Consider the following 14,231-nt stretch of genomic DNA (forward strand, 5'->3'; position numbering starts at 1 on the left):
TTTGACATAATGTATTCAAATATATGTGTTTGTATATACATGTGTGTGTATGTATATATATGTGTGTATATGTATGTGTATATGTGTGTGTGTATATGTGTGTGTATGTATGTATATATATGTGTGTGTGTATGTATATATATGTGTGTATATATATATGTGTGTATATGTATGTGTGTATGTGTGTGTATGTGTGTGTATGTGTATTTAGGTTCTATCTCTGTCTCTCTTCCACAAAGCAAGAAACAAGAAAAATAATAAAAAACAAAAAATTAAAATCAAAACAAACTAATAAAAGAAAATCAGTAAGAAAAAAATACAAAACAAGAACAAAAAGTGCACAAAAAAGGTTGGAATCCTTTTTGAGCAAGTGATCTTTTTGTTGTTGTTTTGTTTTGTATTGTATTTTGAGACAGGGTTTCTCTGTGTAAACCTGGCTGACCTGGATCTCACTCTGTAGACCTGGGGGGGGGGGGACCTTTGAATTTTGAGATCCACCTGCCTCTATCTCTGCCTTCCAAGCACTGGGATTAAAGGCATGTGCCACCACCACTGCCACTGCCACCATCACCAGCACAATCTTACTTAGTAACAAAGGTACGGACTCAAAGGGAGCAGGAATGTATTTTCAATGCCTAGTCTTGGTACAGGATACAAGAAGTATTCTTTTTATACTCGATACTTTATTTGATTATTAGAGTCTGCAAAGGACACCTTAACATTGAGTACAAGGGAGCAGATAAGACCTCTGGTGGAGTAACCCAGGTAATGGCTTATAGCTAGCAAGCCAGCGGTAGCTATGCAGTAGTTCTGTTTTGCAAGATATCTATGCATAAGTTTCACTCACTTGTGTACACACTGTCATTTCTTCTTAAATGGGACTGCTTTAAGAATTACTTAAGCCTGTGGCTTTGAGCATCTAGACTTGTCAAAAGACCCATACCTGAGAGAGTAAATCATCTCTAAAGTCTTGCCTCGTGGCATTCTTCAAATTTCACCCATCTTTAGGATTCCTCAAGGCAAGTAGGACTCTTACCTATCTTGTGACTCCAAAGGACTGACTTGGGATGACGGGATGTTTTGAAACTCTCTTTCTTTCTTTCCCCCAGTTTATATGTACATATAAGTAAGTGTTCAGAAATGAAGAAAGACAAGCTTGGCAGGTTCCTCCAGGCTCAGTGAAGGTTAGAGATGCAGCCGAACAAACAGTAACTACAGTCCCATTCTGGTTCTTCCCTTGGTGAGTTCTGCTGCATTGCAGAATACAGTCTCACCAGTGGAACGCTCCTACCTTCGAAGTGGCTAGCACTTCGAATCTTTATTTCCCATTTCTTTCCCACAATTCTTTGATACCCTCAGTCGCATCATCCTGGTGCTGCTGAATTCCAGCATCACTTTTTAAGACAGGAATTTCTAGAGCAAGGACCTCCGCTGCTTAGGTGGGTTGTGAAACATTGACAGGCATCTTTGTGTGTTCCTTTTCTGTGGTCTAGAATTGGAGAAAAGCATGTTTCTAACACACTGACCTTGAGCTCAGGAGGCTGGCAGAACTGGTTTTCTCAGTTCAGAAACCATCGCCTATGGTCACTGAAAAAATGTACCGTCGCTTACAGGAGTTTCTTAGCGTTGATTGGAGTTTGTCATCTCATGATCCTCCAGGTTAAAGATGCAACAAGGAGGCTGCTGCTCAAGATGGTGATAAGCATGAAGATACTGCGTCTAAGACTGATCCAGAGGGTCCACTGAAGGAATTCTGCTGAAGGCCCACACAAGGCATGCGGCATCCTCCTGAGAGCTGCTCATCCCACAGACCACTGCTACATCGAGGGACCTTGCTCTCATGGTTTTGATGTCATCTGCCTAAAATTTTTGTGGAGCTCAGATAAGACTTTTACCACCAAATAAGATACCATTTAATTTTGCATCCTGTAATTACCCTGGCTGTAGTCTCAGCTGGTTTTTTTTTTTTTTTTTTGCACAGAATCCCAAGCTACATTTGTTGCAATTGTTCCTTTTGTGTACACTGTGCTCCAAAATGATTGACTTAAGTTTCCTCACAGAGGAGGAACAAGACACCATCTTAAAGGTTCTGCAGAGGGATGCTGCCCTGAAGAGGGCTGAAGAGGAAAGAGTCAGGTAAGAGGCCGGAAGAGTGCTCTGGTGTGAGGGAAAGAAAGGCAGCCCACAGAAAACAGGACTGTTTTCCTCTCAGACGTAACTGGTAGTTTGTCTTGCAGCCTAAACTTACACGTTCCAATTTTAGATTAACTTCCTGGACAGAAAGTTTCCCTCCTGATGTTTCTTAATTTCCCTCCTGTGCTCCCAGCAGAAACAGGGTCTCGATGAAAAACTTTAGCAAGGCATGTTACACATATGTATAGTTCAAGCTGCTCAGGCAGGTGAGGAGGGAGCACTCCAACTCATAGTTTGAGATCAGTGTGGGCAATGCAGTGAGATCCTATTCCTCAAAAGAGAAACACGACCCTATATGCCATTGACGCTGTTTAAAAATGTGTCATGGAACTAGGTATGATGACCCATGTTTGTCTGTAATCCCAGAATTTAGGAGGTTGAGTTAGGGGGACTGCCTGGAGTTCAAGATTAGCCTGGATTATCATATAAGTCCTACCTTTTAAAAAACAAACAAAGAAAAACCCAAACAAACAGAAAAGATGCTGGAGAGATAGTTCAGTCAAGTTAAGTGTTTGCCACTTAAGCATAAATGACCTGCTAGGCATGGCCACATGTATCTATAATCCCGTTGCTGGGGAGACAGATATTGATGATGTCTGAGGCTTACTGGCTAGCTAGTCCATCTGAATGGGTGGGTTCCAGGTGTAGTGAGAGACCCTGTTTGAATAAACATAAGATGGAGAAGAAATGAGGATGAGTACCTTTTGTCAACCTCTGGTCTCCATATGTTCCTGCATGCGCACACACACACACACACACACACACACACACACACATACATGTGCACACGCGTACACACACACACACCAATACCACATATAAGAAATAAAGAAAAAAATAAATACAGAAAAGAAGAAATGTAGTTTAGTGCTTTGTTTGGTGTGTGTGTGTGTGTGTGTGTGTGTGTGTGTGTGTGTATGTGTCAGAGAGAGTGATCGAGGGAGAGTGAGAGGGAGGATGGGATGGAGTAGGGGAAAGGAGAATGATTGAAACAGTGTTGTTATATAATCTAGTCTGTCCTGGATTTTAAAAAATAAGTAGTTCATATTTCCGAATACTTCCAAAATTGCTAGGATTGGCTTTAAGAGCAAAATTAAAAGTGCTCTCCAAACAGGTCAAGTTTGCATTTGACTTGGATCCTTCAAAGAAAGTACCAATGTGACCTATTACCCTTTTTGATTTGAACCCAAATATTCCCTGTCAACATTTCTACCATGTTCATTCATCTCCATCGTAAAAAGAACATTAGAGCATGCTGCTGAATGACTAGACTTAATTCTTCACTACTCCTTCTAGGTTCTGAGTCCTGCAACCTGCTATCTCTGCAGTCATGGGCTTTGAGAGCAGTGAAGGGGTTCCTGAATTTTAGTTAGCAGTATTAGCTTACTGGTTCCCATTCCAGTTCTCCAGAATGAATAATTAGCCATGTGCTTATTTCTGGAACATCAGGACTACAAATGATGGACTTATTTGATTAAACATGAATGCTTTACAAAATGACTCAATTCAAGCATGATAACATACCTAATTATTGCTACTAAGGATAGTAAAAAAAATAACAGTTCTATCAAGTTATAAGTGGCTTAATATGCTCTGCACCTCTCATGATTTTGTACTCTTTTGTGGAATCAAGCAATGGAGAGGGCTATGATAACTCCAGCTGACTGCATGCGGAAATTTACTATGTGGGTGGGTGACTTGCCTAACTAGTAGGTGTCATGAAGTGAAAATCAAATCCTCATCTCTACTGTTTCTTCTCCTGAGACGTGCCAGTGGAGAAGGGGGTTTCAGTCATGATACGAAGCTGACATGGAGCTGTGACCATGAGAATGGGACCATGCTTTCTCCTATGTCACTTACAACACTTTGTGGGGTCTCCCCATAAAGAGTGTTAATGAGCCATCCACAGTTCACACACCCTTTGCTGAACTTCATGCTCCTGTTTCCTGTAACAACCTTAAGCTTTGGCAAAGCAAGGACTGGACCATACACTTAGGAACAAAGCTCGGTTAAGCCACAGCCTCCAAGTTCGTGCCATGTGTTCTTTGGCAGACTTTCCTTGGGTCTGCTGTTCTAGAGGGGCCAGGCAGGTTTTTGAGGGTTTCTGGCACTGATGTTTTATTGCTGTTGTAAGTAGGAAGGAGCTTAGAGGTGGCAAAAATTCTTGTGCCAGCCCTAGCTACTAACACTTCCTGGGTATCTTTCTAAGTAGGCACCAAGAGTTTCTTGACCATGGGCAGGGGCAAGGGCAGGACCTTAGGGATAGAGATAGTATGCACCGGAAAAGGCGGATGGTCACAGGAGTATGCATATTTCTGAAAGGGCTTATTTGATGTATTTCACACAAGAAGATTCTTGCTCTGCAACCAATTTGCTTTTGGGCCAAAGGGACTTGTAAAGATGGTTCTGAATCCCTCCCATTCCTGGGCCACGACCTGGTCTCTGAATTCTGAAAATGATCCACCTTGGACTTTGGCTTAACAGCTCCTTTTAATCCTTCAGAATTTATCTTTCCTCTTTGGTCAGTTATAGCTAGATAGCTCTGGCAAGACTTGTTATTGATCTTCTTCAGCCATTGTACAGACAGGCAGGATGGTCAAAGCAGGGAGAAGGGAAATGAGTTACCAGGATCACACAACTGCTCAGTGGCAAAGCCATGATCTTGATCCAGCACATTATGTCTTATGCTGCCCACTGAAAATTTTCCTCCAGAACTGAACAATGAGAGTTCAACAATGACACAGGGATCTTGGAGTCAAATCTCACCACCTGTGGTTCGTTAGAGCAAGTCACTTTACCTCCCTTCCGAGCCTCAACTCAGACTGAGAATGACCAGGTCCTGACTTTTAAAAAATGCTTCTTCCTCTTCCTGGCATGCAAAGATGACAGGGACATTTGATTCCTCTTTCACACAGCTTGAACCTCTCAAAAAATCACAGAGGCTGCTGGGTAATAGTTTGATTCCTTACCAGGGAATTACTTCCCAAAGTCTCAACTATTTTTAATACAGTAAAATTTAATTACATATCTTATAAATGAAGACCCTTCCTTTGAGAGTGATGTGAATGGTATTTCAATGTGGTTGAAGATGTGACCTTTAAGGAATTTACCATCCCATAGACTTTATTTAAATCCTCCATTTAGAGGATTATTGATTGGAAACTTAAAAATTTAAAGTTTTTTCTCCTAATATGATTTTACAGCTTCAGTTCTCCTTGCTGTCTAAGAAAAAGCAGTAATATGTTAATTATAGTTAGTATCATTAGAAAAGTAAGCCTGCCATTAATATGTCTTCTGGAAGTGTGTAGGGTATGTGTACACGTGTGTGTGTGTGTGTGTGTGTGTGTGTGTGTGTGTGTGTGAGAGAGAGAGAGAGAGAGAGAGAGAGAGAGAGAGAGAGAGAGAGAGAGAGAGATGATATACATGTATAGGCCAGAGAAAACCCTTGGGTAATGGCCCACCACTTGCATATATGTTAAGATACAGTCTCTTGTTGTTCATCACTAAAGCCATCAGGATGGTGTCCTATGAGTGACTCTCCTGTCTTTATCTCCCATCTTACTATAGAAATATAGGACTTACAGATGTGTGCTTCTGTAATCAGCTTTATGTTGGTTTTGAGGATTTAGGCCAGTTACCCATATTTGTGTGGAAAGTGATTTTCTCACTGAGCCACCTCTTTTGTCCCTTCCCATTCCTCATTGTGTAGTCCGATAGTGGTGTAGTCAAATTGGGGTGCTCCTTCCATCTCAGCTCCTCCTTATGTGCTGAGATTCCAGTTGTGAATGGCTTTCATATGCTAATTCTTTATGGCATCTGTAATACAGCCATCCCATAGGCGTGAGGATGTCAGTGGAGGGCTCTTGCATTGTCGTCTACAAGGCTAGGCACTGATTCAGAATCCTTGTCAGTAGGGCTAGAGACAAGGTTTATATTCTTATTGAAGCTGGTTTGCCACATTTCATACATCTACTGCTTTGAAGTGTTCATAGCCAAATCCATGCAAGACACTGTGGGGGATGACATAGGCCATGTGTTGCCTTCCATGCTGATTTAATGGATGCTAAAGATGAATATCATGCAGGAGACACACCCAGTTCCTAAACCACCTCAGCTGTTAGTGGTACAATATGAACCCGGTCCCAGGAGAATATCCTCGCAAGGTCTCTGGGTTGCACATGGGAAGGCAACAGCTCCAGGTTACTCTTGATGCACATCTGCCTTCTGTGCTATTTCTACTTCAGTCACAAGCATTGGGCTCAAGTTACTGTCATTTTGTGTTCCCAACTTCTGAGTGTTTGATAGGCTAACAGAGAAGCAGATATCAAGATAGACGCTTTTCTCTTCCGCTCTGCCTCCCTGTCTGACTCTTCTGCGCTTGAGGGGAACATTACTACACACACACATGTGTAATTTTAGACTTTTATGGTTTGAAAATGACACACTGCCGAGGTGGCGTTTCCTGTGCTTTGCGTCACCCTGCCAGCAGGAAATTGCTGCATGTATCTGTCTGAACACCACGCCAGCAGCACGTCCTGACCCCCACATGCATACAACCACATCTACAGATATAGGTTTTGTTTTGTTTTTTTTTTTTTCAGTAGATTCCATCTTAACCGCCACCACATCTTATGATTCTCAGCTGCTTCTTTAGGACATTGCTTCTTTTTAAGTAAAAAGAGTTCTCTTTACATGTAAATAAAGAAAATTAAAAAAAAAAAAAGAGTTCTCATTGAAGAATTAGCTTCCAGGACTTCTGTTTTCCATGAAAGAAAATCCTGGGGGCTGTGGCGTTCAGGGAATTTCGCAGGCATTTCTTTTTTGTTCTCAGAATGGTGTAATCCAACCCCCTTCCACAAATGGGAAAACAGAGTGGAAGAGACAGCCTGTAAGATGACAGCCTTGTTGATCCACCAGTAAAGCCCGTGAGCTTTCCCACTCTGTGCTGAACCTCAGCAGATGGTGGGGATCTGTGGTGTGTCCACATCCCACCCCTCCAGAATGTATTACTTATCATTTTAAGGGATGTTTCAATTCACTTTCTTTCTAGGTCTGTTGATTTCCAGACTCTCTGTCAGTGCATGAATCCCTCGGTAGAAAGAATAAAGTATGACAACTGCCCTAGAATCCAAAATCTTGCTAGGCTTGCCCAGGCAATGCAGGAGAGGCGAGAGTCTAGCTAACTTCTCATCTGACCCTGTGCTACCTCGGCAAGACTTTTAACTTCTCTGAACTTGAATCATCTCATTTAGAAAACGGGGTCATTTTAAAGTCACAGAATCTTATCATCTTTCCCAGAATATATTGGGGGTGGGTGGGTTGGGAGACAGAAAGAGTGAGATGAGATGACATGCTTGTACAAGCAGACTGTGTGGAAGTTAATGGAAGCATGGGGGCCTGTGCACTGGAGTGATTCACATAGCCTGTGCTGTTTGTGTGTACACCATGGCCTTGCAGCTGGTTACTAAGATGAGAGGAGACCAAGGTTGCAAAGACCTCCAAAGACTCTATTGCAAAGTACTTTTCAGCTGACAAAATCAACTGGATGCTTGCTCTGCAAGGCTGACAGGACAGTGGCCTTTCTGGGCTGAGTGATGTTCTTCCACCCAGCTACCCACCAGTGGGCATCTTCTTTATGCTAATGTGCATGTATAGAGAGGGTTGTAAGCAGAAGCAGTGTTAGTTCCAAGAAATCTACCCTTTCCTTCCTCAGCTAGATTGTACAGCAATCAGAAAGTCCTGGGCTAATGTGGCTCATTCAATTACATTTCAGAAGAAAGGAAAAATACCAGAGCTATTAGAAGAGAAGATGTTGGTACAACCCAATGGGGTTATTCAAATGACTGAAATCTTTATGAACTTAGTTCTGATATTACACATAGGGAGTCATCTTCAGAATATTACACGTGACCAAGATAGAAGGAAAAAAAAACCCAGAGACTATTAAAACCTGCAGCAATGATCATCTTAGAAAATGCAAAAGCAGCCCTCACTAAATTTGAAAGAATTCTCATTGTTTTACCACTTTCCAACAAAAGAGCCAGAAACCCTGTCCTTACCACAATGCTGACTAACTGCTTCTGGGGCCATGTGTCTCTGAGGGCATGACTCACAGAGTCTCTGTGCCATTTGTGCATAGACTAGGGCCTTGCAGCCAGTTATTAAGATGAGAGGAGACCAAGGCTGCAAAGACCTCCAAAGGTTCTATTGCAAAGTACTTTTTGGTTAGCAAAAACAATCTCATGAAGAGAAACTGGGAGTTGCTGCTGTGAGGGTTTGTGGTCTACCAACAGGTTACCATGTGTCGTGGTGTGTTTCTTCCTGTTCTGAGGAGCGATGAGTAGTCCTACCTAATCAGAAACTCTGCCACTATGGTGGCCTCTGGTCCCCTGAAACTTGGCAGTGATGGGATCTTCATTTATATCTTTTCTTATTCAGACCATTGTGGCTGTTGAGTACTTAATTGTTCAATGACTTACTCAGCAAACAGTTACTGGCTAGTGCCAGTCTCTGTGCTTCATGGTAGGACTATCAATGATGATAAGGATGCAAGCCTTGTCTTTAAGGAGCTTGTAGCCTCCACAGCTGACTAGGTGAAAAAGATGTCTAAGCAGAGCCTAGGAATACTGTGTTAATGAAGAAGGGAGGTATTGTGGGAACAAAGAAAAGGGCAGTGTGTCTTTTTGGTGCTCAGGCTGGGTTTGCAGAAGCACCAGCAGGAGTGTGCTGGACAAAGAAGCCACGAAAAGACATCCAGAGGTCATCATCCTCTTTACAAGAGCTGGGCACTGCTAAGTACGTCCAAGCAAGCATGCCAATAAATTATCTCAAAAGTCTTCAAGAGCAGGTCTTATCCTCCCCATCTTTACAAGCAAGGAGACTGAAAAGTAGGATGGTTCTCTACTCTGTCCATTGTCATGTTTAGGTGGAATTCAAACTAGGCTTTGGTCCTGTTTGAGAGAGCCTTCAGAGCCTATAGTCTCAGTCAGACGTTTCTACCACTAATTCCTACAGATAACGGAAGAGTAGGATCAGGAACAAGAAGTTGAGTGTGCTGGCAACTGGGACTTGGGAGTATCTTCTGGGAAATAAATCCAAAAAGTCAGTCTGAAGCCAGGAGGTCAATGGCCTCATATGACATCCTTACCCCTCTGCCAACACATGGTGTTTAAGACATTAAGCAAATATATATGGAATGAAGGCCCTCCTTCCAAGAGCCCAGTCTGACCATGGAGAGATGGATTTTTTTTTCCTTCTTTAATTAGACAGAACTGTGGTCCTGCTGGAAGGAGAAACATTAAGAACTACCTCCAGCAGCCCAGCAGGGGCTATCTGCTTGGCCAAGAGCTTTGGGCAATGAGCAACTATCAGAAGCACTTGATCTTTTGGTGGCTCAGGCCTGGGAACTAATGATGCTGTCCCCGGCAGGATTTGTAGAAAGGCTGTTGTGACAGTGTGTGACTAAGGAATGTGATGAGCATGCTTGGAGAAGAATCACTTCTTCCCGGGTGATCAAAAGAGGCAATTCCAGAGGAAAGTTTATATTTGGTAGACAAAGAACCACTTCCTTGAAGCATACTTAAAAAAGAGGAGGTATCCTTGCCAGACCAGGGTAACCACCCCTCCAGCTCCTTCCCCATTTCCACCTGTGCCTGTATGTAGTCCTCATCCCCAGCCCAGCCATTATAATCCCCATTCACATTACCCAGCTAGGACAGACTTGCACATAGACAAGGAACATCTAAGCTTGAATGAACCCACTTGGATTTTTGCAACACATTGTTTTTCGGGAGTTCTAAGTTTCTCAGGGGACTTTTATTGGATTTTACTGAGTGTATATCTAAGAGGACAAAGAGATAGATTTGGAAATCTCATTTTATTGACCAGAAGGATGTGAAGGTTAAAAGACTCTTTGATAAGAACAGTCATTTCCCACAAATTAGAGATGCTTTAGGATGGCACTAGTTAGTTTGCTATTTAGATTTTAGTTGTTTGGTGAGCATGAATGATTATGGAACCTTTAAAAGCAGTCTCTGTACTGATGGGACTTGCCTATACCTCCTCAGTGTAGCCTGCCTCAGCATACAGAACATCATGCCTCTCCCCTTCCAGGCTTCCAGGCTAGTCTCTGAGAAACACATTTCACTGAGAGGGGAAGAGCCAGGGAGCTGGTCATCACACACTAGTTGTCCAATGAATGCTTAATAGGCCCTTAGCATGTGCAGAGATAGGTTATGTATTTAAACACAATTCTCAGGGAAACCCTATGAGATGGAATATTTTCCCCATTAGACAGGTGAGGAAAATGGCCAGGGATGCTCCATCATTCCTCTCCATTTCTCCATCATTCCTCTCAAGTGTGCCCATTTGAATAGAGAAGACTACAACTAAGAAGTGATTGTGCTCTTGAGAAATGTCAGGCAGAACAGTTCAGAGCGCCTGCTGCTCTTGCGGAGTACTTGGTTTCAAATCCCAGCACCTACAACTCACAACTCTCTGTGGCTCTAGTTCTAGGGGGACCTGATATCCTCTTCCAGCATCTTTGGGCAATACATGTCCATTGTGCATTTATTTACACACAAAACATTCATACACATAACAATAAAATCCTTTTTAAAAAGTGCTTGACATTCCTGATGAGTTTTTTATTCAAAGCAGAACATTTATTTGTAAGTCATCTTGGAAGTTTGTGGCACATAAATTAGGAAGATCTTCATTTTGCCTGCATATTTACAAATTTCTTCACACAGTATCACAGTGAACTTGCTTATTCACTGTATGTTCTCAGACAAGTAAAGTTCTTTTCCCTTTGCAGACATTTGCCTGAAAAAATTAAGGATGACCAACAACTAAAGAATATGAGCGGCCAGTGGTTTTATGAAGCTAAGGCAAAAAGACACAGGGACAAAATCCATGGTGCTGACATCATCAGAGCATCCATGAGAAGGAAGAGGCTCCCAGCAGTAGGTAAGGTCACAGCTGACATTTGTTTAGGAAGGAGGGTGGGGAAGGGTGTGAGACTCTTCACTGAAATCTGCTGAAGGAACTCAATCATGGCTATGCTTTGCATAGGGTATGGCCTTCTCAGTCAAGATCCTCTTGCCTTGAAATTGGATGGATGATGGCAGGGCTAAGTAATTGGCTGTAGAGGAAGACAACTGTTTGGGTACCACCAACCAAAGAGTACACATGGTGGGACTAATGGCTCCAGCAGCATATGTATAGAAAAGGATGGTCTAGTTGGTGCTTGGGAATTATGAGGAATGTGCATGTCTTTCTTTGGTTGTGTGTGTGTGTTTGTATGTGCATGTGTGTGTGCATATGCATGTGTGTATATATATCGCTGTATGTGTGCATGTACATGTGCGAACAATATCAGGCTTCATACTTGATGATATGAATATGATTCTTCTTTAATCAGTCCAAATATATCAAATTTCTATCTAAGTAGTTTTTATTTAACTCCAGATCAATCATTGTAAACCTCTAGGTCTAGCTTATCAACAAAGAAAAATAACATCTTTAAGGAATTTAATATATAATGAATGTTAATTATCCATTTTTAACTGTAGGAACAATTTTGTAAGGTATGTATACTTTTTCTTTTTTCTTTTTTTAAACTTATTTAATGACTAAATGCATTTATAAGCAAAACATAGCACATTTATTTTTAAATACATTATTCTATTGAAAACCATTTTTTCTAGTTTCTGGATATTATGCATAGAACAGCAACAAATATGGTAGAGAAACTGTCCTTATGGTAGGATGAAGCATCCTTGAACTATATGACCAAAAGTGGTATAGCTGAATCTTGAGGTAGATTGATTTCCAACTTTTTGAGGAACTGGAATATTAATTTCCATAGTACCTGTACAAGTTTGTACTTCTAACAGTACAGGAGGAATATTCCAGTTGCTCTACAATCTTACCAGTATGAGCTTTCACATGAAATATTGGTTTCAACCATTTTAATAAGTATACAATGGAATCCCAAAGTCATTTTGATTTGCTTTTTACTGATGTCTAAGGTTGTTGAACATTTCTTTTGGTGTTTCTTGTCCTTCTCAGTTATCTGATTTAAAAATCTCTATTTAGATATGCACCATACTTTTAAGTGGATTGTTCATTTTTTGATATCTAGCTCTTTGAGTTCTTTTTACATATTGGATAGTAGTCATCTGTCAGATGTGAAGTTATGAAAAATCATTTGCTTTTCAGTAGGCTGTTTGAAAAAGGTTGTATTTTACATTATAGAAGGTTTAGAGTTTTATGAAGTCCTTTTTATTTTATTTTTTAATGTTATATATTTTTATTAGATATTTTCTTTATTTACATGTCATATGATAGCTCCTTTCCCAGTTTCCCCTCCAAAAAAAAAATAAAAATAAAAATAAAATAAAATAAAATAAAATAAAAACCTGTTTCCTCCCGTCTCCCCCTGCTCACAACCCACCCTCTCCCACTTCCTGGCCCTGGCATTCCACTAAACTGGGGCATAGAACCTTCACAGGGCCAAGGGCCTCTGCTGCCCTGGATGGCCAACTAGGCCATCCTTTTCTATACATATGCTGCTGGAGCCATTAGTCCCACCATGTGTACTCTTTGGTTGGTGGTTTAGTCCCTGAGAGCTCTGAGGGTACTAGTTAGTTCATATTGTTGTTCATCCTAAGGGGCTGCAAGCCCTTCAGCTCCTTGGGTCCTTTCTCTAGCTCCTTCATTGAGGACCCTGTGCTCAGTTCAATGGATGGCTGTGAGTGTCTACTTCTGTATTAGTCAGATACTGTCAGAGCCTCTCCAGAGACAGCTGTATCAGGCTCCTATATTGGCCAGCACTTGCTGGCATCCACAATAGTGTCTGGATTTGATGATTTGAATATGGGAAGGATTCCCAGGTGAAGCAGTCTCTGGATTGTCTTTCCTTCAGTCTCTGCTCCATAGTTTGTCTCTGAAAATCCTTCCATAGGTATTTTGTTCCCCCTTTTAAGAAGGAATGAAATATCCATACTTTGGTCTTCCTTCTTCTTGAGTTTCTTGTGGTTTGTGGATTGTACTTTGTGTATTTCGTTCTTCTGGGCTAATATCTACTTATCAGAGAGTGCATACCATGTGTGTTCTTTTGTGATTGGGTTACCTCACTCAGGATGATATTCTCCAGATCCATCCATTTCCCTAAGAATTTCATAAATTCATTGTTTTTAATCACTGAGTAGTATTCCATTGTGTAGATGTACCACATTTTCTGTATCCATTCCTCTGTTGAGGGACATCTGGGTTGTTTCCAGTTTCAGGTTATTATAAATAAGGCTGCTATAACATAGTGAAGCATGTGTCCTTATTACATGTTGGAGCATCTTCTGGGTATATGCCCAGGAGTGGTATAGCTGGGTCCTCTGGTAGTACTATGTCCAATTTCCAGAGGAACTGCCAAACCGATTTCCAGAGTGGTTGTACCAGCTTTCAATCCCATCAGCAATGAAGGAGTATTCCTCTTTCTCCACAACCTCGCCAACATCTGCTTTCACCTGAGATTTTTATCCTAGCCATTCTAACTGGTGTGCGGTGGAATTTCAGGGTTGTTTCGATTTGCATTTCCCTGATGACTAAGGATGTTAAGCATTTCTTTAGGTGCTTCTCAGCCATTTGGTATTCGTCAGTTGAGCATTCTTTGTTTAGCTCTGTACCCCATTTTTTAATAGAGTTATTTGGTTCTCTGGAGTCTAACTTCTTGAGTTCTTTGTATATATTGGATATTAGCCCTCTATCAGATATAGGATTGGTAAAGATCTTTTCCCAGTTTGTTAGTTGCCATTTTGTCCTATTAACAGTGTCTTTTGCCTTACAGAAACTTTGTAATTTTATGAGGTCCCATTTGTCAATTCTTGATCTTAGAGTATAAGCAATTGGTGTTCTGTTCAGGAAAACTTCCCCTGTGCCTATGTGCTCAAGGCTCTTCCTCACTTTATTTTATATTAGTTTCAGTGTATCTGGTTTTATGTGGAGGTCCTTGATCAACTTGGACTTGAGCTTTGTACAAG

At 41.4% G+C, this 14,231-nt stretch overlaps 1 protein-coding gene across 17 annotated transcripts in view; it reads left to right on the plus strand.

The window, feature by feature from the left end:
- Sytl2 (synaptotagmin like 2) overlaps positions 1 to 14,231 on the plus strand; it is a 147,235-nt gene that overhangs the window by 78,334 nt on the left and 54,670 nt on the right. For 12 of the 17 annotated variants that reach the window (XM_031387318.1, XM_031387317.1, XM_031387319.1 and 9 more), the window contains 3 exons: positions 1,660 to 1,843; positions 1,982 to 2,136; positions 11,009 to 11,160. In XM_031387318.1, the coding sequence (XP_031243178.1) occupies positions 1,841 to 1,843; positions 1,982 to 2,136; positions 11,009 to 11,160 (310 nt within the window). In that variant the 5' untranslated portion in view covers positions 1,660 to 1,840. Of the gene's footprint in view, positions 1 to 1,109; positions 1,185 to 1,659; positions 2,137 to 11,008; positions 11,161 to 14,231 lie in introns of all 17 variants that reach the window. The other 5 variants (XM_031387324.1, XM_031387333.1, XM_031387330.1 and 2 more) reach the window with 2 other exon arrangements.

This window comes from Mastomys coucha, unplaced genomic scaffold (genome assembly GCF_008632895.1).
Source record: "Mastomys coucha isolate ucsf_1 unplaced genomic scaffold, UCSF_Mcou_1 pScaffold21, whole genome shotgun sequence".
NCBI lineage: Eukaryota > Metazoa > Chordata > Mammalia > Rodentia > Muridae > Mastomys > Mastomys coucha.